The 23,410-nt window shown below is 60.3% G+C and overlaps 1 protein-coding gene across 6 annotated transcripts; it reads right to left on the bottom strand.

Moving 5' to 3' along the window:
* Window positions 1-1,038: 1,038 nt before the first annotated feature.
* On the bottom strand, window positions 1,039-21,507 carry PPP1R12C (protein phosphatase 1 regulatory subunit 12C). 6 transcript variants are annotated; one of them, XM_067018810.1, is made up of 23 exons: window positions 21,443-21,507; window positions 21,064-21,141; window positions 17,091-17,221; window positions 16,895-17,013; window positions 11,037-11,196; window positions 7,528-7,672; window positions 7,364-7,438; window positions 5,975-6,051; window positions 5,767-5,894; window positions 5,575-5,648; window positions 5,147-5,305; window positions 5,003-5,070; window positions 4,282-4,419; window positions 4,003-4,093; window positions 3,429-3,512; window positions 3,290-3,350; window positions 3,053-3,138; window positions 2,908-2,954; window positions 2,733-2,826; window positions 2,410-2,514; window positions 2,011-2,061; window positions 1,768-1,818; window positions 1,039-1,674 (listed from the first exon to the last, which is right to left on the bottom strand). In XM_067018810.1, exons 4-23 carry the CDS (start codon window positions 16,929-16,931, stop codon window positions 1,588-1,590), a joined length of 1,818 nt encoding a protein of 605 aa, XP_066874911.1. In that variant the 5' UTR covers window positions 16,932-17,013; window positions 17,091-17,221; window positions 21,064-21,141; window positions 21,443-21,507; the 3' UTR covers window positions 1,039-1,587. The 6 variants fall into 6 exon arrangements, with proteins under 6 accessions (XP_066874911.1, XP_066874912.1, XP_066874907.1 ...); XM_067018811.1 differs by having other exon boundaries at window positions 3,053-3,135; window positions 21,443-21,486; XM_067018806.1 differs by having other exon boundaries at window positions 21,064-21,465.
* Window positions 21,508-23,410: the final 1,903 nt, after the last annotated feature.

Here is a 23,410-nt window from a genome sequence, read left to right as displayed (position 1 = left end):
CATGCCCTGCGACTTTCCTACATTTCAGGCACATTTTTATCCCTTTGCCCACGCTGTTCTCATCCAGAAGACTCTTTCCTCAAATACCCACATGGCTCGTTCCCAGACGCCTTCAAGTATCTGCCAGTGCCAGCGTTCCAGTAAGGCCTATTCTGACCACCCTGTACAAAATGTCACAGCCTGACATTCGGTGTTGCAATCAGACAGGCCCCAGTTTTGGACCAATCCCGTACCCCCGTGGTCTGCCACGCCCCCTCTGGGCCAATCAGAGTGTTCCGCCAGGCACGCACTCCCGCACATGCGCAAACCAGCCGACCTAACCCCTGCCGCCCGCTCCGCTTTCTCTCTGCAGCACGAGCACTGGCAACACGTTTATTTTGTCACTGGGCGCCTCATGCCTCTCCTCCTAAAATGTATCGCATCTTTACCTGTCTCGTGCACTACTGTACCGCCAACACGTAGGACAGGGCCAGGCAAGTAGAACAGGACCATGAATTGGCGAGTGAACGAATGAATGCCCCAACTTGGAGGATAGCTCCTACTTGGCTCCAGCCAACTACTGCCGTGCAGGACTGAAGAGCTCGCACTATCAGAATCCTGTTTATTCAAAAAAGTCAAAACCCCGGACTCTTATATGTGAGCAGGCTCCGGACGTGCTGGTTCCGCGGCACGTGGGATCTTCCCGGACCGGGGCACAAACCCGCGTCCCCCGCATCGGCAGGCGGACTCTCAACCACTGCGCCGCCAGGGAAGCCCTACCCCAAGTTTTCAATGTTGGCAACTGACTCAAATTTGTTTCAAAAGCAGTGATGGCAAGACCCAAGCTCCCCAATATTCACAGCCCCTACCCCTTGCCCGGCTGACCCTTCCTGCTCTGTACCAAGCCGACTTGTGACCACGTGGGCCCTGGATTGCGACCTCTGCTCCAAGTGGCCGCTGTTCCTGAAGCCCCGTCCCACCCCGTGACGGGCAGGCACAGCCCCGGCACGGAAGCGGGAAGCAGTGCCCCACCTCCCGCCAAGGACGCAGCCGCTGAGCGGCAACTTCACGACTTTTATTTGTGGTGCCTGTGCTTTATCTCGAAAATACCTTCTCCCCCTGCCCCAGACAGTGGGCCATGAGGGGGCAGCAAAAAATAGAAGACATCCCTCCCTATTGCACACGGACCCTATATACAGGCCCACCAGGCCGAGGCCGGAGGGATTATTGGCACATTCTCGGGTCCCTGTTCAGGAGCGGGAGGGGTGGTGAGGGTGGCATCACACGTGAGGGGGACCTCTCGGCGGCCACTCTGGCCCTGGCGCTTCTTGGTCCTCGGCTCCTTCCTGGTCCCGCCTCCAGCCCCAGTCCCCCCTCAGCGACGTCCCCCTACCTGGCTCGGCCTCCGCCTCCATCCTGGCCTCGGATGGCCCCCCTTGGCTCCTGGGGACTCTGTACTCCCCTCCCAGTCTGGAGGTCCCGAAGGGAGGTTATGGCTTCTCAGAGACTCCCCGGGAGCCCTGTCACTCGCGTCCACGCAAAGGAAGGGGTGCATGTGGCGGAAGCAGCTGTATAAATACGGGTGCGGGGGAAGGGCCTCGTCCAGAGTCACTTGGCGAGCTTGCTGATGACGCGAATCAGGGCTGCGTTCTCATCCTGGAGTCGCTGGTTGTCGGCCCGGAAGTCGGACAGGGCCTGCGAGGTGGGCCGGTCAGCCACGTGGCCCTGGGCAGGCCGCACCCCCTGCCCCCCCTCGCCCTCTGCCCTCAGCTCCCCGGTGACGCGCACCTTAAGCTCCTCCTCCAGCTCCGCTGCCTTCCGCTCCAGTGCCCTGCGCCCCTGGAAGAGACGGGGGGAAGGTGAGGACGAGGGACTGGGGGTCGGTGAGGGCCGGAGGTCAAGTATGGCTGAGAGAGGCGGGGGGCGGGCAGAGGGCAAGTCAGCAGCTCAGTGTGGCCCTCTTCATCCAGACCCGCCTGAGCTTGTAAGGCTGGGGACACGGCTGGCCCCACTCCAGCCACCCTTACTCACGAATCTCTCCAGCTCCAGAAGGGCAGGCCTCTCTGCAAATCGCTCCTGCCTCTGGTGAGGACACAAGAAGAGCAGGGATCAGAGAAGCGTCCAAACCGCAATGGCCAGAAGGGGGAGACCAGCAGGGAGAGGGGGAAGGGCGGACTCCTGGCTGGCCCGGGCCTCCCCACCCGCTGCTCAGGACCACAAGCCCAGCCCCTCTTGGGCCAGGCTCCGCCTCCGAGACCTTAGCTCTGCCCCTCATCCGCCCCTCATTGCCCACGCTCCTCCTCCCAAGGGTCCTAGTACCCCCCCACTCAGGCCCCTCCCCTCGGCGCTCCGGCCCCTCCTCCCAGGGATCCGGAGCCAGCACCGGCACGCCGGCCAATTCCCACCGCTCCCGGGCCGCGGCGTCCTCACCTGCGTGGCGCGCTCCAGCTCCACCTTGAGCTGCGCCAGCTGCAGTGTGGTCTCGGTCAGGGCCTCGCGAAGTCGTTCGTTCTCACCGCGCAGCTCTGCATACAGCTGGGAGCCCCAGCGGGAGGGACACGGGGGTCAGGCTCGCCGGCTGAGATGCCGCACGTTTGCCGGGACGGGGGGTGACTTGTGGCTCAGGTGGGGCCGGAAACGAGCAGGACGCCCGGATCGGTCAGGCAGATCCACTAAGTAGGGGGCAGGAGGGCAGGTGTATAAAAGCCAGCAAGTGGGGGTTAATGGCACGATAGTGGGGTGGGATCGCTAACCTTCCTGAAGCCTCCATCAGGCTCTTCTGATTCTGGCTCTGGTTCCGGGTTGAGGTCCCGCTGCCTGCGGGAAGAGGGGCCGCCCTCGGGAGTGCTGGGGTGAGGGCAAGGAGGGCGTCATGGGGCACGCCCACGGCCCCACAGGCAGCCCAAACCCTTCCTGGCCACCCTGTACCTGGATCCTGGGCTGCGGTCTGCACGCGCCGGCTCCGCCTCCTCCCCCTGTGGGCGGACGTGGGGTTCAGCTTGGCTCCACCCCCAGCCCACCTCCAAGGCCGGCCCACAGCCCCAGCGCGCCCCGCCTGGGCCCCACCCCGCACCTCCGCAGGTCCCCGCCGCTCCTTGCTGACTCTGCGGTGCTCCCTGGAGGCCTGGGGTCCTTGCCCTTGGCCGTCGGGCGCCTCTGCTGGGGGAGGGGCAGGAGTCAGCCCAGTGATCTGTGGAGGGGTCCCCTCTGCAGGGTCAGGGTCTCTGGGCCCAACCCCCCGAAAACAGTAAGACTAGCAGGAGAGAGCCGGTGGGCCCAGGACGACCACCTCCCAGAGACCAGACCTCACCTCTCTGGGCAGGGCCTTCAGAGTTCTCGACCCCAGGGACTCGGGGTCGCCGGGAAGGGTCCTGCGGGAGAGGCGCACGGGGGTCAGAGGACGAGGGCATCTTATACCACCCCCTGCCCGGGCACCTGAACCCTCTCACCAGGCTTTGCAGGCACGACTTCTCTGGCTCTGGGGCCTTTCCTGCAGCCTTCTCTGCTTCTTTAAGGTCTGTCAGAGTCACACCCTGACACGGAGAAGGGGCAATCAGGGGGTTCAGGACTCAGGGCCCAGCCGCTTCAGGACAGAGTCTAGGCTCCCAGGCCCTCCTCCCTCAGACTTAGGGGTCCAGGCCCCCAACCCCTCCTCCCTCAGACCCAGGAGTCCCCGCCCCCGGCCCCTCCCCCCTCAGACCCAGGGGTCCAGACCCCCGGCCCCTCCTCCCTCAGACCCAGGAGTCCACGCCCCCGGCCCCTCCCCCCTCAGACCCAGGAGTCCACGCCCCCGGCCCCTCCCCCCTCAGAGCCAGGAGTCCCCGCCCCCAACCCCTCCTCCCTCAGACCCACGAGTCCCCGCCCCCAACCCCTCCTCCCTCAGACCCAGGGGTCCAGACCCCCGGCCCCTCCTCCCTCAGACCCAGGAGTCCCGGCCCCCGGCCCCTCCTCCCTCAGACCCAGGAGTCCCGGCCCCCGGCCCCTCCCCCCTCAGACCCGGGGGTCCAGGCCCCCAGCCCACACCTGTGTGGACCTCCGAGACTGGCGCATGAGGCGAGAGCGAGCTTTCCGCTGAGATTCAGACTCCTCATCCCGCACAGGCATCTGGTAGGACCTGAGTGAAGGGCCCCGACCTCAGAGAGAGTTCCTTTGGACCCTGTCCCATCCCATGGTTGACACCCTCAGGGGGGGGGTCAAGTTCGGCCCGAGGACCTCAACGCCAAACCGGGGACTCCTGGGTAATGCAGTTGTCTCCCAGCTGGGGAGACAGCTGCTTCCGGCCCCCAGGCCTCTTCACCTCACCTCCGGCGGTCCCGGGAGTCCGCTGGGGGCACTGCAGAAGCTACGGGGACATTTGGCTTCACTGGGGATTCAGGCTCCGGAATCCTGGAGGGAGGAGTGGCGTTTTCCATGGGAGGAGGAGGCCTGGAGATCTCAGACCTGTGTGGATTCATTCAATCAGCAAACGTTACTCAAGCTCGCGTTACGTGGCGGGCACCGGACATACAAGGAGCAAAAGAAAAAGAAACAAATGATCTCTGCCCCATGAGTCAAATGTGAGCAGAAAAGATGCAGCCAAAGAAAGGATAACCAGAGAAAGATCAGGACACCACATGATACGTCCGGAGAATAAAGTACTCTGGAGAAAGAAAGACAGAGCGAGGACGGGAGACGGGGGGTGTGCGTGTCCGGATGCTGGGGCAGCGAGTGCGGTGGGGCCGCTGCGCCTCCCTGCGAAGCTGCCATCCACACACACCTGAGAGAGGGAGGAAGGAAGCCCTGTGGGCGTGAGGTCCGGGCAGGAGCGAGCCCGCGTCAGAAAGGAGGGCGGAGGGGTGGGGGCGCCGCCAGAGGCCGGATCACGGTGCCCTTGGAGTTTTACTGTGAGCTTTTACTTGATGCACCAAAAGGGAAACTGAGGCCAAGAGTGGGAGGCAGGGACCAGAGCCCAGAGAGCAAAGGCTGACAAGACAGGGGCCCAGACCTGCCCCACTCCCGGCGGGACCCGGGCCGTCAGACTCACGGGGCAGAGGACTCCGGCACCTTCCAGGAGCGGGTGGGGGTAATTCCGGCAAGACGGGGCTCCCGGGCCTGCGGGCAGAGGAGAGGCGGGGGCTATTCTCCTTGACGAGGCAGGGTCTGGTCCCCTGCCCCTCAGCCTGCTCACCTGAGTGGAGGTCCCTTCCAGCCAGGACGAGGAGGCGGAGCGCTGCAGCCCCGCCCCCGAGGCACCCTCGGCGCCCCGCCTCTCCGCAGGACCTAGGGCCCCAGAGCTCCCTGTCTTCTGGAGGCCAAAGCGCGTGGAGAAGGGGGCCTCGTCGGGGGTCTGGAGAAGGAAAGGGTCTCAGTTACAGGGAGAGGGTCCTACTTCTCAAGAACTTCAAGTGTTACCCCCAAAAGGACCACCACAAACTACAACTGGGGGGGGGTGGGGAGGACAGGCACAGTCAGGAAAAGGCAGTCAGTTGTCCCAGAGGATTCTGGGAAGTCTAGTCCTCACCCCGCGTGCCCTGACAAGAGGTTCACCGGCTTTATGGCTACGCACCCCCACCCCAACCTCCCAGGCCAGCATGGCCTCCGGGAACCCAGACTCACCATGGGGCTCCTAGGGCTAGAGGGTGGCGGGGAGGAGACACCGTTGAGGGTTCTGGATTCTGCAGGGGGTGGCTCTGCAGTGTAGGAAGCGGGAGAGGTCGCCAGAATCAGCCACCTGCCCCTGAACACCAGCCCTTCCTCCCTCAGACCCCTCCTCTCCAGATTCAGGACCCCAGCCCCCCAGCCCCTCACCTGAGGGGCCTTCTTCTCCCTCATCCTCGTCCCGGATTGGGGGCCCCCCTGCCCCACCGGGCCGGCGCTCCTTGGACAGGTCCTGCAGGGAGATCTTCTCACGGCTGCTCAGACGACATACAGAGCTCCTGATGGGAAGGGGAGGGCATTGGGGTCCAAGCCCTGGGGAGCCTCCAGCCCACCTACCCTCCAGGAGCCTCTCCCCTACCTTCGGTGTTTGCTGCTAGAGGGGCCCTGGGGCTCCTGGCCCCTGCTCTGGGAGGCTTCTTCCTTTTGATTCCGAAGCTGAAAGGGGGAAGGGGGCCACTGGGGAGGGGCAGAACGCGCAGGCCCTCCTGGGTCCCACACACAACTGTGCCGGGGTGGAGGTGGCACGGGGGCAACGGGGGAATGATTTGTGCACGCGCCGAGTTTTCCTAGACGTGGCGCCCGGGGTCTCAGGTGAGTCATCCAGTACTCAGGGGCCCCCAGGCTTCCTGGCCCCTACCTCCCAGGGGCGACCTGCCCAGACGTCTCCCCGACCCCTCAGCACACCTGCACACGGGCTGCCAGGCCCGGCCTCCTCCCTTAAGGCTCGCCGTCAGGCCCAGCCCCCAGATGGCATCTCAGGGCGCAGTTCCCGGACTCCTGTGTCTTCACACCTCGGAGCCGGCACAGCAGTTCCCCCTCCCCTCCTAGCAAAACCCTTGTGCTGCAGGTCTCCCTTCCCAGGCACCCCCAGGCCTCGTCTGTGCCCCCACCTCTCAGAGACCCTGCTTCACCCACTAAACGCCCCCCCCAGAGCCCCCTCACCGCCACACTGCTCCTCCCTGGCGTTCCGGGCCCCTCAGGGCCTGCCCCTCTCCAAATCCCAGGTACCGTACGACTCCCCACCTCCGAGCCTTTGCACGTACTGTTCCCTCAACAGTGTGCGAGCCCTGGTCCCCAGGAAGCTGCCCAAGTCCGCCAAGCCGGAAGCAGGACCGTCTCCCTCCGTGTTGCCACAGCCAAGCTTTAAACGCGGGGATCGGGCCCTGCCTACCCGCCACTCGCCAGAAGCTCCAGGTGGAGAGCCTGGCCCCCAGAAGGCCTCAGGAGATGTTTCTTGCTACCTGAGAGCGCTTACTGTGTGCGAGGCAGGGTTCTGAACGCTTTTGCTTAGTAACGTACATACCACTCATAGCATCATACACACTCCACGTAACAGCACGTGTAACTCATGAAGTGCGCCGTACTATCCCCATTTTACAGATGAGGTAACTGAGGCCCAGAGGGGTGAAGTGACTGGCCTGAGCTCACACAGCAAATCCATGGCAGAGCTGGGATTCAGACCCCGAGTCCACACCGTTCACCCCCTCACTCTGCGTTTTTCCAGCGACAAGGCCTGGCCCAGTGCTGGTGGCGGGGGCGACCCAGGGGTGACAAGGCCCAGCCCAAGCCTGGGTAGATGACTCCCATCTGCATCCCAAGGTCCCCCGGGGCCCCAGGCCCCGCCTCCCCCTAGTGCTCAGCTGTGCCCCTTGTCCTGGCGCCCCACTGGCACCCAGTTACTGGCCAGGGAAGAGCAGGTCCCAGGGGACGTGGAGGCCCTCCCTCCTGGCTGCAGACAGACACTCACGTCCTCCTGCTTCCGGGCCAGCTCCTCCAGCAGACTCAGCACCTCCTCGTCTGCTAGATCACAGGGACGCTGCCCCTGGGTGGGGAGGGGAAAAGGCAGGTGAGGAGGCGGTGGAGGGGCCCTTCCACCCCGCACCGGTCCCCCGCCCCGGACCCGGCCCTCACCGCGTGCGTCAGCGAGTCCATGCCCCCGCCGTGCTCCGCCAGCAGGCGGCAGGCATCCTCCACGCCCCAGTGGGCTGCGGCATGCAGGGGCGTCCAGCCGTCCCCGTCCCGCAGCTCCGGGTCGTAGCCGGCCTGAAGGAGCAGCCTGGGGGCCGGGGAGGCTCAGGTCAAGGACCAGGACTGGGGCTCGGGGCCAAGAGCTAAGGTCGGCCAGCTGTGCTGTGGGGGCAGTACCAGCTGTGACGGTACCGAGAACAGTCCCGGGCCAGGGGGTAAAGCTCCATGGCCCCAAGGCACCCCCTCCCCACCGCTTTGACTCCTCCCCTGGCCTAGCAGGTGGCCTCTGGAACCCTGCTTCTTGCACCTGCCGTGCTCAACTCTTTTGAGCGTCACCCCTGGTTGTGAGACAGCTCCAGGGGAGGTGAGGGCAGGGGTTCCCCAGCACCCAAGGCCAGAGAAAGGATAAGACCCCAGAAGGGGCGGCCTGGGGGCAGCACTGTTCCAGGAACCCTCTGGCTCAGAGCAGCGGTTCTCAACCAGGACCCCACTGCCGCCTGGGGACGTCTGGCCGTGTCCGGAGATGTTGCTGGACGCCACTGCGTAGGGGCAGGTGCCCGAAGCATCAGCGGGTGGGCACCAGGGATGCTGCTGAACAGCCCACAGCACAGAGGACGGGCCCACAGCCAGGAACGATCTGGTCCAAAGGCCACCAGTGCCGAGACAGAACCCCTGGCTTAGACGATTCTTTCCTGGGCGATAATCACCACCTCAGACCACACGGTCTGGTCCAGGGCAATTCTGCACACTCAGCTTAGGGGAGACACGCCTGCTTTTAGAGAACTGCATGTGGGTTCTGCGCCAGTGAGAAAGAGCTAAAGCACGGTGGAAAGGCGGAGAGATGAGGTACCTTGTAAAGAGCCGTTTTAAACAAAAGCTCCTCCGTGGGGCCCCCCAGCTCAACCTGCTCCAGCCGCGCGGGCACCCCGCTCCTCCCCCAAGCACGCGCCCACCTTGGGCTCCGCTGTTCTCTCTGCCCAGTGAATGTTCTCGAGGCATCAGTGCCTTTCACGCGGCCAGGGCGTGACCGCCCTCTCCGCAGTCACAAGCTCCTCCCCACGCTTGCTCTCCGCCACCGCCCTGTTTATATCCCTCTAGACCGGTGGTTCTCAACTGGGGACGGCGCTGACCCCCGAGGGACACTGGGCAACGCCCGGAGACGTGCCTGGTTGCCGTGACTGCGGTGGGGTGTGGCTCCTGGCCCCTGGCGGGGGGAGGTCAGGGACGGTGCTCGGCGTCCCACCCCCACGCACAGGACAGGCCCCCAGAGTGGAGGCTGAGGACCCCTCTCTGAGCACTCAGGGCCGTGGGGTGTGACCGGCTTCCTCAGCCTCTCGTCTGTCTGTCTGCTCGACAAGGCTGCGGACCGCACGTGGGCCCAGATCTGTCTCGTTTGCTGCCATGTCCCCGGTACCTAACAGGTGGCCTGGCGCACAGCAGGCGCGGCGCTCAGTAAGCTTTGCGTGAAGAGCGTCAGACAAACGTAAACCTTTGCTCTGTCGCTCATCTTTAACGAGGAGAATGTCAGCTACCTTCTTCCAAAGCGAAGTCCATAGATCTGGCTGTAAACCCTCACTAAGGGGCGGAAATGAAACTATAGTCAGTGAGTATCGCTAAGGCCGAACCGTTCCAGTTCTGTGGCAGAGAATGAGGCTGCCCGTGAATATCCACTCTCCTTCCACCTTCAATAACGGCACCCGGGGACTTCCCCAGTGGTCAGTGGTTAAGACTCCGCGCTCCCAATGCAGGGGGCCCGGGTTCGATCCCTGGTCGGGGAACTAGATCCCGTGTGCTGCAACTAAGACCCGGTGCAGATAGATAGATAGATAGATAGATAAATAAATAGATAGATAGATAGATAGATAGATAGATAGGTGGGGAGCCACTGTAGAGCCCTGAATGAAGATGAGGCCCCCTGCCCTGGGAAGACCCTTCTAAAAAAAAAAGGCACCCAGTTTTCAGTGGGTCGCCTGCTGAAGTAGAATCTCCCAGTCTCCCTCACAGCTAGGAGTGACCAGCTGAGAAGGGTCTGGCAAATGGGATGTCAGTATTCAGTATGTACACCGCTTCTGGACGGTTCTTTTAAAAGAAATGGACATTTGCTCCTTTTGCCCCCCGGCTTTTTCCTGCTGGCTGGGACACAGATTCAATGGCAGGAGCTTAAGCAGCCACTGGAGACTCATGGGTAGAAGAGGGCACAGCTTCCAGGGCTGGGCACATCACCGGGTCTGACCATTCACAGTGTCCTACCTTCCTTGCCACAGGGACCAGCCCTGGGATGTGCAGGTGAGTATCAGACCCAGGACTTTCGCTGGAACTATGGAGGACGAGGTACTCTACCCCTGAATTAGGGGAAGCAGCCAGGACATGAGCGTGGAGCTGTTAGGCATCATCTTAATTTCCTCACTGAAAAGCTTCCTTTGTTTTTTTCCCCAGCCGCACCATGCAGCTTTTGGAATCTCGGTTTCCCGACCAGGTACTGAACCTGGGCCAAGGCAATGAAAGCCTGACACCCTAACCACTAGGCCACCAGGGAATTCCCCAGGAAGACCTTTCTAAAAGTGCATTAACACAGAGGAGAGCAGAGATGGAGAGATTCATCTGGACTCCACTGATATCCTAAATATAAAGTATAACATCGCATGAGAGAGAGGGGAAAAATAAAGAGAGAACAGGGGAGTTTGATGATAAGAAGTAGAAGCAACTACTGACAGGAAGGGGAGAGGCATTCAGAAATGGACAAGACCAAGGTGAGGCTGAGAAGCAGAGAGTACACACTGCAACAATTTAAAATACAGATGCACCCGGGCTTCCCCGGTGGCGCAGTGGTTGAGAGTCCGCCTGCCGATGCAGGGGACGCAGGTTCGTGCCCCGGTCCGGGAGGATCCCACGTGCCGCGGAGCGGCTGGGCCCGTGAGCCGTGGCCGCTGAGCCTGCGCGTCCGGAGCCTGTGCTCCGCAACGGGAGAGGCCACAGACAGTGAGAGGCCCGCGTACCGCAAAAAACAAACAAATGAACAAAAAACACTTCATTGCTAAAAAACGTTCACCTTCATCTGACAACGTAGGGTTGCCACAAATCTTCAATTTGTAAAAACAAAAACAAAAACACTATTGGCGAAGCACAATAAAATTAGGCGTGCGTGTAATTCAACGACGACTAGAAAATCCCATGTATTTGGAAATTAACAACGCACTTCTAAATGATCCCTGGGTCAAGGAAGACTACACGTTGGAAAACGTTTTAAACTGAACGACAGGGAGAAGCCTGCACATCAAGACTTATGGATGCAGCTAAGGCTGTATTTAGAGGGAAATGCATGGCCTTAGGTACATAAATTAGAAAAGGGAGGGAATGGACAAAATCCACAAGGTACAAGACAGTGAGAAGGAACAGGCGGGCTCAGCGCAAGGGGCAGGGGAAGAGGGAGGGTCTACACCAGCCCAGCTCACCTCATCACTTCGATGTAGCCCTTGGCGGCGGCCACGTGCAGGGCAGAGGCCCCCGTGCGGGGGTGCCGGGCCTCTGGCATGGCGCCCCCGTTCAGCCAGCACCTTGTGTCGTGAAGCAGCAACTCCTCCTCGGCCCGTTTGGCTGCTTCCACATCCACACCTGGGAGGACGAGAAGCGGGGATAGGTGGGACTCCCACCCTAAGACCCAGGAAGCACAGAGTGGCACCTGGCCTGGCCCCTCTGCTACGGGTGCTCCTCAGGGGCTCAGAGGACCTGAGGTAGCTCTGTTACTTCCCAACCACGCTCTGTGAAGCCCTGGGTTCCACTAAGGGTCTCTGAGTCACTGCTGGGGGCTGGGAGGATGGAGGGCGCAGGAATCTTACATCTTACACTTCCTATCACTACAGATACAGTCCTTAGCCCAGCATCTTTGTGTGTTTTGTCACCGTTATCACTCACGAGTAGGATAAACCAGGCAAAAAGCCACTAAACAGTGCCCGTACCTCGGGGCAACGGCACCTTCGCAGCAGCTGCTGTTTCCTGCTGTCACCTGCACAATCTGTGAGAGGCAAGTATGCTTCCTCACTCGCCAATTTCACGGTAGTCAATTGGTCTCATGGAAAACTGCACTGCATTTATGGATGCAAAAGGCAAGTTATGACTTTAAACATAAGTTGACTGTGGATCAAAACAGGCAGCCTTGTTGAGGCCGGAATATTACCTTTTGACTGTCACTAAGAATCTGTACTTTGCACGGTATGACCTATTGAGACGGGGGTCAAAAACGGTCTCTTCCAGGGCATGTGTACTCTTTCTCCTGGGAAGTGTATTACTTGCTGTTATTTTTTCGATTGTGAAATTTCTCATTTGCCCAAGTGCTGCACAGAGTCAAGCTGTCCTGCTCAACAGCCGTCAGCAACGTGCGGCTACGGAGCCCCTGCACTGTGGCTACTTCCCACTGAGACGCCTCGTAAATGTAAAATACACTAGATTTCGAAGCATAGGAAAAAAGAGTGTGCGGCAGCTCCCACGTAGTTTTTCATATTGATTACATATTGAAATGATAAAGTCTTGGACGTACTGGATTAAGTAAAATACATTACTATAATTAACTTCACCTGTTTTTGTTTCTCCACGTGCCTACTTGGAAATTCTCAATTATGCTTGTGGCTGACTCTGGCTTTCCACTGGACAGCACCGGCGAAGATGCGGCGTTCGGCCGCTTGGCTTACAGCAGTACAAGGCGGCAGAGGCAATGACAGGCTGCCCCCCGCCCCCGCGGCCCCAGAGGTAACCACCATCACAAGTCTGCTCTCATGAACGTGAACCTGGCTACACCCTCACTGCAAGGTTGTAAATGCTGCCCCGGGGGGCTACCGGAGGGTCCCAGAAACGCAACCCCCGCCGGGACCAATCTGTCCGGGTCCCAGCTGCGCAGTGGCGCCACCCGGTGGCACCTGGGCACTCGGACTAAACTCCAATGGATTACCTTAGGGTCCCCTGGCTGGCAGGGACTCCCAGAGGCAGCTATTCCAGGAATGTGTGGCTGGCTAGGGCCCATCTCGCAGGCCCAGGCTGGGGTGGAGGCCAGGAGAGTGCCGGGGACTCAGGGACCCCCCCCCCGCCCGCCCTCTCTCCTCCCCGACCTCCTTAAAGGGAATCACCTACACATTCAGTCCTATTATAGACGCAGGCTTGCTGCGTGCAGGGAAGGGCAGAATTTGCCAACCTTTTATTCAGCAACCACAGTTAGTATCCTGCGTGTTCAAACGCGTCCTTCTGCAATTTTGCTCTTTGTGCCGAGATTTGTCCATGTTTATCAACGGGGCCTGGCAAACTACGGCCTGCACGTGCAGGCCACCTGTTTGGCTAACATAAAGTTTACCAATTTCACTATTTTGAAGCATACTACTCAGTGGCTTTTAGGACATTCACAACGTGCAACCACTGACCCTATCCGTACCTCAGCTCTCTCATCACTCCAAATGGAAACCTCGTACCCCATTAAGCAGTCCCTGCCCAGCCCCTGGCAACCACCAAGCCACTTCCTGTCACTGCGGACTTGCCTCTCCGGGACAGCCGCCTGTGTTTGTAAGTAAAGTTTTATTGGAACACAGCCACACCCACTCATTTACATATCCTCCCTGGCTGGACACAGCCACACCCACTCATTTACATATCCTCCCTGGTCGCAACCTGACAGCATGTCCCACAAAGCCTAAAATATTTACTGCCTACGGACTTCCCCAGTGGTCCAGTGGTTAAGACTCTGAGCTTCCACTGCAGGGGGCATGGGTTCGATCCCTGGTCGGGGAAGTTCCGCAGGCCATGTGGTGTGGCTAAAAAAAAAAAAAAAGTACTGCCTAAAACGTTTGCCGACCACTGGCTTGGATCCCTCGCCCTTTGGTGTCGGCCCCATCCTCTCAACACCGAAGCCTCGAGTTTGGAGTGCTCCGCCGGGTGGCCTAGGAGTGGAACGGCCGGAACGCTGGGAATGTGGGTCTCCAGCTGTAACCCATGCCGTCCAGCCGGCTCCCACCGGGGCTGGGAGCACCCGCACTCCTGCCGGCCCGTCTCCGAGAGTAACTGCCCCACGTCCGCTGTCCTGATGCTGGGATTCCAAGCGATCGCTTCAAAGGCTTCAGACACACTTCACGTGTCCTCCCTGCCCAGTTCCAAGTCCCTGTGGGTCCGAGCGTGGCCCTTCTGAGCAAGCGGCCGGCGAGTCCTGTGCGTGGATGGTGTCCCTGGGGCCTGGGCTGTTGCTCGGACCTGCGGCGACCCAGTCTCCCGCCTCCGGCAAGACTTCCGCCTTTCCCGACCCCTGCTTCCCGCCGGCGCGGTTCCGACGTGCCTGAGCCCACCGCGCGGCTCCACGGGCGGCCACTTCGCCAGGCCTGGCCGCCGTCCTTGCCGCCGTGACGGGCTCAGGGGCAAGCCTGTGACCAGGGAGGCGCTGAGAGCGTCAGGCAGAGGACTGGATGGGACTAGGCGGAGTCTAGCTCTAGCTCCGCTGGGGCGCCGGCCTGCTCTGCTGGGAGCCATGATAAGAATCAATACCTCGCGGAGAGAAACCTGTCTAGGAAAGAAGTCAACACAGAGCTCGGCAGGGACGGAGGGATGCTTTTGACTTTGTGCACCTCGATCAAACCAACCGTGCCCTAAGTCCGTACAACTCCGAGACCTCGCTTTCCTAAGCCCAGAAGTTGTCTTCTCCTTTTTTTTTTTTTTTTTTTTTTTTTTTTTTTTGCGGTACGCGGGCCTCTCACTGCCGTGGCCTCTCCCGTTGCGGAGCACAGGCTCCGGACGCGCAGGCTCAGAGGCCACGGCTCACGGGCCCAGCCGCTCTGCGGCACGTGGGATCCTCCCGGACCGGGGCACGAACCCGCGTCCCCCGCATCGGCAGGCGGGCTCTCAACCACTGTGCCACCGGGGAAGCCCAAATTGTCTTCTTTTTAAAACTGTGGTAAAATATAGAGACTCTGCTGACCACACCCCGCTGAGGCTTCCGCGTGGAGACAAGCGTCGCGGAGCCGTGGGGCAGCAGCCACGCGATTCCGGAGGCGGCGGCTGCAGTGGTGTCGGCAGGTGCCTCCCACCCCCAGCATTGCAGCAGAGGGTCTTCCCAGTACGACCACAGGCCTTTGTGCCTGGTCGGCCCTACGAGCCGACATCCCCCACCCTTCGCCCCGCAGAAGGGGAACATGGGCTGCTGCGAGACGGTGATGTGAGCTGTGGGCACTTGCTGCAGAAACACACAGGATGTCCGAGGGATCAGCCACCCCCTGGTGGCCTCCGAGCATTGCCCTGCAGACTACTTTTTTTTTCTTAATTTTTAAATTTAATTTATTTTTTATACAGCAGGTTCTCATTAGTGTATTGTGTGTCCATCCCCATCCCAAACTACTTTTTAACTACAAAGGGAGGAAGGTGCCTCCACGGTAGAGTCAGCTGGGCAAGCCCCCTGAGCGAGGTTCAAGGTTAACATCACCAGCAACGGGGCAGAGAGACAGAGCCTGTCTCCCGGAGGGACTCGCTGACAAGTTCCTGCCAAAACTGCAGAACTGAAGAAACAGCCAGGTCCAAGCTGAGGGACCTGTGTGTGAAACAAGGGAGGGTGAGAAGGGCGAAGGCTGATCCAGGGGAGGGAGCTGGACGTGACATGAGAACCAGGTGCAGGGAGGGACCCAGGGAGGCCCACTCCCAGGGGAGAGGGAGGGAGCACGGGCCATCAAGCCGAAAGGTTAAAAACCCCTGAGCCCATACTTTATGATTCCACTTATACAAAACGTCCAGAATAGGCAAATCTAGAGACACAAAGCCAATGGGGGGATGCAAGGCTGGGGATGACAGCTCAGGGGTGTGGAGCTTCTCTTGGGGTGATCAAAATCATCTAAAATCGATGTGGGGGCTTCCCTGGTGGCACAGTGGTTAAGAATCCGCCTGCCAATGCAGGGGACACGGGTTCGGGCCCTGGTCCGGGAAGACCTCACATGTCGCGGAGCAACTAAGCCCGTGCGCCACAACTACTGAGCCTGCGTTCTACAGTCCGCAAGCCACAACTACCGAGCCCGCGTGCTACAACTGCTGAAGCCCGCACAGCCAAAAATAAATAAATAAAATTAAATTTTAAAAAATAATAAAAATTTTAAAAATCAAATCGATGTGGTGAGGGAGGCACAACATTTAGTGTGAAAACACTAAAAACAAACAAACAAACAAACACCAGATCGTACACTTCCAAAGGGTGAACTGTACACACTGTGAACTGTATCTGCACAAAGCTGCGGAAAAGCCCGGGTAAACCTCAGTGAAGGTCGTGTGGGCACTCATCGGACTGCTTTTTCGAGATAAAAAGGTGGAGAAGGGCAGGAAGAAAACCCCGGTTCTGTCTTTCCTTTGCTTCCCACTCCCCTCCACCTGAACCAAAGCAGGGCTCCTGGACCTCAGCCACCCACCTCGGCTCGCCCACCGGCACCTCCATACCCTGCGTGGCTCTCACGGCCACCGATGCACAGCTGCCCAAGGGCGGGCCCTTGTCCCTCCCACCCAGAGCCAAGCCCGCAGTCTGGGAGTCACCTCGGACGCCCCGGCACCTACTTTTCACCGGCCTGCCTCCACCTCCTGCGCAGACCTGCCAGGCCCCCCGGCCCCGCGCTCACACCTTCCCACCGCCGGGCCCTGACCACCCGCGAGGCACTGCTGCCGCCACCCTCACTGTCAGTGAGGCAGTCACCTCCACAGCTGGGCTGTGACCCAGGGCTCCGGCGGGAGCCCGGGTGAAGCGGGGAAGCGGCTGGCCACCCCCACCTGAGCTGCTCCGTGTCCTCTGGCCCAGCTCAGCCAGGCGACGGCCCGCCCCACGCACGCTGCACACCGACTGGCTCCCGACGGCTAATTTTAGCGGGGCGGGGGGGAAGCTGAGAACCTGCTAGAAGTAATACACACTCCCCCTAGAAAGATGAGCATGGCCAGACACAGAGTTCTGAGGGGTCCTGGGCCCCATATGAAGGACACTGGGGCTCAGCGATCCTGAGCACGGGAGAGACCAGCCCCCCAGAAGCCTGTGCGTTCCCCTGCCCGCACCCCAGCAAAGCTCCTGAGATCACCTGCGATCACATAACGAACCCCTGGACAAGCCTCTACCTCAATTTCCTCAGTCACTCGAGGATAAAGTGACACTGCAGGCCAACAGTGCTTTGAGCCCTTATTCTGTGCCAAGCGCTGCCTCCAATTACTCTAGGTAACCCTGGGGGTAGGTACTCACACCCCGCTTCCCATGTAGGGACACTGAGGCCCAGAGAGTCACGGTCCTCGGAAACGGAGGGCCCGCCCCGCAGCAGCCCCCGAGGCCCACCTCGGCGGGCAATCTCCACCTTCAGTAGCCCCTCCATGGCGTCAGACTCGGCCAGGTCCAGGGGCAGGTCCCCATCACTGTTCACCGCGGCGATGTTGGCCCCGTGGCTCAGTAGGTACCTGGGGGCAGGGCGAGGTCAGAGCGGACGGGTCCGGGCCCCGTCCTCATCAGGCCCCGCCCACCCTCCCCGCCTCACCTGGCGATGTCCAGGTAACCACAGGAGGCGGCCACGTGCAGGGGCGTCCAGCCCTCGTTGTCCGCCTGGTTCACCGTGGCTCCCTGCTCCACCAGGAAACGCACCACCTCCAGGTTCTCGTCGATGCAGGCCTGGGGGGCGGGACAGGGTGTCACCCTCACCTGGGCCAGAGCCTGCGTGCCTTGCAGGCAGGACCCCTGGCAGGGACCGCTGGGCAGATACGGGGCCAAGCGGCCCTGACAATCGAGGAGAAGACCCAGATGGCCCTGGAAAGCACCAACCCTGTCCCCGGAGGCCCCTCCAGCCACCCAGCTGTCTAAAATCCCGTGGCTTCCCAGTGGTTAGGTCAGCCAGGAATCTGGGGCTCACTGGATACCATGAGAGGAGGACCTGGACAGAGAGGAGAGGGGGGCTTCACACCCAGGTGCAGGAATCCTGCACGGTGCTTGTTAGATGAGATGCACCCCACACTCACCGCCGAAGGATGGGGCTTCCAGTGACGAAGCAAAGGGAGGAGGCCCGGCCCCTCCCCCCTCGGACCCAGGGGTCCAGGCCCCCGGCCCCTCCCCCCTCAGACCCAGGGGTCCGGGCCCCCAGCCCCTCCTCCCTCAGACCCAGGAGTCCGGGACCCCGGCCCCTCCTCCCTCAGACCCAGGGGTCCAGGCCCCCAGCCCCTCCCTCAGATCCAACAGATACTCTACAAGAACTGACCATGGCCCTGCCTGGTACCTGGAGGGGAGACTGCCGGACCCTGCGGCCCAAGGCTGTGCAGGGCTGGTAAAGTCACCAGGTGCCTGGAAACCTGGGACAGAGGGACGGTCCCAGGCAGTCCTCCTCCACTGGGAGGCATGACTGAGTCAGCGTGTGCCCAGGACCTGGGGCCCGAGGGCCTCCCAGGCACAGGGCGCCGCACCAAGGGGCTTCCACGGGCATCTTCCCCGATCCTACGGCTGTCAGGGTCCTGTCGGATGGAGGAAGAATCAAAGCTCCAGGAGACAAGAGCTCTCGCCCAAGCTGGCACACCACGCGGGGGCCAGGGAAGGGCTTTAGCCCCGGGCGCGTGTGAACACCGGGCGGCTCTAGGGCCTGAGCAAGGGCTGAGGGATAGGAGTGACCTGGACTCCCAGGTCCCCAGGGTAGATTAGCCTCCAGCTCCCTCACCTCTCCCAAACCGTCCATCTGGAGAAGGGGGAGGAAGCTACAAGGGCCAAGAGCATGAAGTCATGGAAACTCAGGCTGTGAAAGGGGGGCCACACGTGCCCTGGGAACGGGATGAACTCTGGGCTCCGTTTATTTCCACTTGGTTGCCATGGTGATGGGGGAGGGGGGCAAGGAGGGAGATGGGCCTTTCCCTTTCAAGGACCTGGCCGGGCACAGGCATCCATGTGAAAGATGCCTGAGGCCTGGGCACCAGGGATCCAAGAATCTAGGCCCCCAGCCCCTCCTCCCTCAGACTCAGGGGTCCAGACTCCCCCACCCCTCCCTGTTGGGAACAAAGAATCCTGGCTCACAGTCTTTCCTATTCCAGACCCCAGACCCCTGGCCACTCATTACAAGGTAATTTCAGGGAGGCGGGAGAGTACACCAGCCTCGTCTAGCAGTTGACAAACCAGCCTGAGGTTGGGGCTGAGGCTCGAGAACTCCTAGGGACACGAGCAGAGCAGGCAGCTGACGCCTGGGGGCCTGCTCCACGCAGCACAGAAACCACAGCCGCAGGACCCACCCAGATAACGTGAGCAACTGTTCCGGTTTGCCTGTCCGGGGGTTTCCTGGGGCCTGGGACTCCCAGTGCTAAAACCAGGCCAGTCCTGGGCAAACCAGCACGAGTGGGTCACCAGACACCCAGACCTGACCCAAACCCCAGCACCCCTGCTTGCTGGCTGTGCGACCTTAGTGGGAGAGGGATCCCACCTAACAGGCCGGGCCGGGGTGGTCTTCTGCAGGGTCTGGGCCAAGGGAGAGGGCGGGGAATGGGGCTTGGCCTGCAACGCAGGGCCAAGAACCCCTTCGGGAAGGTCGAGGGGAGCCAGGGGCAGGTACGATGGCAGGGGGAGGGGGACAGTGAAAGCTGAGGCCCCTTTTCTGGGCGTGCCAAGCTCTGAGACCCTCCTCTAGATGGAGGAAAATGTCCCAGAGAGCACTAGGGCCTCTGCAGGGCACCGGCCTGGAAGTAGGGAAAGGGAAAGGGGGGAGGGGTAGCACTTGGACCAGGGGCTGCAACTCCCCAACTGGATGCCCACGGCCGCTTCCTGAAGGGTGTTTTTCCTCCTTTGCCAGAGCCCTGCCAGGGAGGGGCTGCCTACCGGCCCCATTAACAGATAAAAAACCTGAGGCACAGAGAGAAAAGACACTAATTTGAGATCACAAAGTTGAGGAGCTGAGGTCAGAACTCAGGACGATTCTGCTTTGCGGAGCTGCTCCTCTTCCTGGGAACCTGAGAAGTGGGCCTCTTCCCGCCTCCACCCCACTCCCCTGCCCCCTGCCAAGTTGCCTTCCCAGGGTCCTCTCTGGGCCCCAAAGTAACCAAACCCTAGCGGTTCCGGCACAGGAGAGGGCTGGGGACTGGAGCAATTCGAGCAGACTAGGCGGCCGACAGCCTCAGGGACAGAGGGAGGGGACAGAGCTCTTCTGGGGCTTGTGCCTGGTGGTCCCACCGGAGGGGGGTGGGGAGTGATCAAAGCTCGCAGAACTAGAGAGAACGCTGGTTGTGGGACACTTGGGGGGCCCTAGTTCAGAGGAACCCTGGAGACAGCAATCAGAGTGTTTTGGAAGGGCACGGGGCCCCCAGGGTGGACAGAGAGGAGTAACAGGGTGCTAGACCCCTTGGGAAGGTGATATGACGGGGGGCTGGGAGAAATGGCGCATGCTGCGGGAGAAAGAATCTGCACAAATCCACAGGAGGGGACCCAGGCAGAGAAAGCAAGGTGACCAAAGGACAGAGAGGTGTCCCGAAGCCAGGAAGAGGTGGGTGCTTTGAGTGTGCCCAGAAAAAAAGGGTGATGATGCAGGTCTGGCCAAGGCAAGAGGAGAGGCAGAGAGGAGGAGGTGCCTGGAGAAGAAGAAACATCCCTGAGAGAAGGCCTATAGTGGGAGACAAGAGGTGGCACAGCCCGCAGAAGGAGAATGAAGAGGTCATGAGGGTGAAGGGGAGCGGGGAGACAGCATGAGGTGACCCAGACCCGGGGAGCATCCCCTTCAAGAATACAGAGCTGGAATTCCCTGGGGGTCCAGTGGTTAGGACTCCGCGCTTCCACTGCAGGGGGCATGGGTTTGATTCCTGGTCAGGGAACTGAGATCCCACGTGCTGCGTGCCACGGCCAGAAAAAGTACACAGAGCCTTGAAGGAAGGGGCTCAGGAAAGAGCATCCTTAGACAACAGATGGCACAGACCAAGGATGAACGAAGTGGCATGGAAGGCCCTGGGCCCAGCCAAAGAGGTGGCCCAAACCAGAGACCAAGTGGGGAAGCAGCACAGGCCCAAGAAAGAGAAGGATGCTGCACCAGGAAAGTGATACCTGCCTGGAAGGGGGAAACTGTGGGCACCGGTAGAGCTGTAAGTGTCACAGACTCAGGAAAGAGGTCCAGCGTTCGATGACAAAGTAGAGGTGGAACCGGTGGAGGTGGCACAGGCGAGACTAGTAAAGAGAGCTCAAGGTCGGGAAAGAGCAGCGCGAAGTGACAAGACTAGGAGGGACTGGACTGAGGCCGTCAGCAATGGCTCGGGTCCAGGGAGAGGGCGGCGCAGGGTGGCAAAGACCAGGGTCAGTTCAAGTGTCTCAGGATCGGAAGAAGGGAGCTCGAGGTGGGTGGGCGGAAAAGAGGGCCAGCACGGGATGGCGGGGACCGAAGCAGCAGCGAGGGCGCAGACCAGGACTAGCAACGGTGACTCCGGACAGGGGAGGGAGGGTGCTCGAGGTGGCGCAGACCCAGGGCGATTCAGGTCCCCGGGACGGGCCCGGGAGGGGGCGCTGACCTGGTGCAGAGCGCTGATGCCGTCGGCGTTGGTGGAGTCCAGCACTGCGCGGGCGGGCGGCGGGGCAGCAGGGTCGAGCTCGGCGCCCGGGCCGGGGTCGGCCGCGCGCAGCATCAGGCGCGCTTCGTCCAGATCGCCGCCCGCGCAGGCCGCCAGGAACTCGGCGGCGCGCTCGAAGCGCACGGTGCGGGCGCGCCGCTCCCCGGGGCCCGGCTCGGCGCCCGCCCGCGCCCCCCACTGCCGCAGCTGCTCCCGCCGCCGCTCGCGGGCCGCTGCCGCCGCCGCCCCGGTGCCCGCCCCCGGGCCATCCTCGCCCGACATCGCGCCGCCCGCCCGCCCGTGCGCGAACGAGCGAGCGAGCGAGCGCCGAGCTCCGAGCCCTGAGCTGCCGCCGCCCGCCCAGCACCGTTCCGCACCGCCCAAGGATCCACTGGCCCCCGCCCGGCGCGTGACGTCACCACGCCGTCCCCGGGCGCGCCGGGAAATGGAGTCCTCAGCCTGGAGAGGCGATTGGCAACTGCCTCAGGGAAGGCCGCGGGGAGCGCTGGGAAATGGAGTCCGTAAGCGGAAATTGCTCTTGGCAACATTCCGGCCTCGATCGGCCCCGAGGCACACTGGGAAGTTCGCAGCTCCGAGGTGTCGAAAGGAAACAAGATTGAGAGGATTCTCCTGGGAGTGCTGGGAAATGGAGTCTAAAGACTACAGGTGTGCCCCCCAGGGCATGCTGTGAAATGTAGTTCACAGCATCAAAAGGACGAAGAACTGGCCCCTGGGGACCTAGTAGGAAATGGACTTGACAGCCCGGGAGTCCTAAAAGGTATAGAACTAATTTTTCCATACACTTACCCGCTTGCCTCATACCATGTAATTTATTTATGTTGAGTTAGTCTGCTCGCTTCATCTAGAAATAAGCCCCGGGAGGACAGGAATTTTTGTCTTCCGTGTGCACTACTTGCTCCCAGTGCCAAGAACTGAGCCTAATAAAATGCGATCGGAAATAGTATTTTGGATGAATGAATGAATGGATTCCCTAGGTCGTGGGAAACGTCAGGACGCTACGGGAAATTGAGTCCGCAACCCTTAGACCAAGACAATTCCTGGGTGACCTCCCAGGGCATGCTGGGAAGTAAAGATTGCGGTACAAAGGTCACGGCAATCGGCCGCTGGGCACGCTGGGAAACGTAGTCCTCGGGGCCATGCCCCTAAAGGCACAGTTGGTCCTAGGCAGAGCCCCAAAGCTCTGCCTAGGAGAGGAACCCCTGGACCACATCGGGACCCCGAATCACATGTGGATCCCGAAGAGACGGGGTTCACAATGACAGCTCGCCCAGAGCCTTCACTGTCCCTCCCTGCTACTGTCTCCCTGGGACGTGGAGCACGCTGGGAAATGTAGTCCAGGCTCTACATCCTCGCAAGCCATCCTGGGATTTGTAGTCCAGGGCGAGGAGATCGAACAGATGTGGAGGGTGAATTGCCTCATACATAGAACCATAAAGCATGAAATAATCCTTATGTTAAGCACTCGGCACTTAAATCCTCATTGGGAAAGAGGCAGGCACTTTTAGATCGGAACAAAGACCCATAAAAAGCGCAAACCTTTCAGCATAACGGCACTGAAATCCAAACAAAAGCAAGATTCTTTTTTCCCCAAGGGATATCGGAGCAGCCCTACCCACTCTGAAGTCCCTGGGCTTGTGATAATGATAATGATAATAATAATAATAATAATAATAATAATAATAATAATAATAATAATAATAATAATAATAAAACAACTACAAATCCCTTGAGGCCTGGAGACCGTCGGGATGGACACAAAGGGGATAGCAGTCCCGGTGGCTCTTGGGATGTGTAGTCCCTTAATCCCACACTTCCCGCTCAAGGTACACACCCACCTCCTTCTCCAGGGAGCTTAAATTATTCGTATGTTGTTACGGTGCCTGTATTTATGTGTGTCTCCGTGCCTGTACATAACTGTGATAATTGTGTGTATTTGTTATCATGTCTGTGGCTGGGGGTATGCTGGTTTTGGATGCTTGTGTTTCTTGTGTCTGTAAGCTTTGGTGTAAATATGTCTGTATTTTTGTGACTTTTATTTATGGGAGACACAATTTGGGGTATCTGCTCAACCCATACAACTTACTACGGGATGTGCTCCCACCGTAAGTTCTATGAGGAATCTTTAGGTTGCTATGCTTAGACTTTAACCTCTATTTAACAAATTCTATTCTACTACAATTGTTAGGAATTCCAGCTCTGGTCTAGGCAGTCCTGGATTTGATCTTGCCTCTGCCCACCACTTTCCAGCTCTGTGACCTTGGCTTAGTCTCTTTATCTCTGCCTCTCG

Source organism: Kogia breviceps, chromosome 18 (genome assembly GCF_026419965.1).
Source record: "Kogia breviceps isolate mKogBre1 chromosome 18, mKogBre1 haplotype 1, whole genome shotgun sequence".
In the NCBI taxonomy this organism is placed as follows: Eukaryota; Metazoa; Chordata; class Mammalia; order Artiodactyla; family Physeteridae; genus Kogia; species Kogia breviceps.
This window is presented reverse-complemented; position numbering and strand designations above follow the sequence as displayed.

Excerpts from the sequence above, each read along its gene's own strand:
- PPP1R12C (XM_067018806.1), bottom strand. The coding sequence starts at position 21,384 with ATGTCGGGCGAGGATGGCCCGGGGGCGGGCACCGGGGCGGCGGCGGCA. Across the intron at positions 7,673-11,036 it reads GGCTACATCGAAGTGATGAG|GCTGCTCCTTCAGGCCGGCT; the intron begins GTGAGCTGGGCT and ends CCCGGCCCCCAG. Across the intron at positions 1,675-1,767 it reads AGCTGGAGGAGGAGCTTAAG|GCCCTGTCCGACTTCCGGGC; the intron begins GTGCGCGTCACC and ends CCCACCTCGCAG.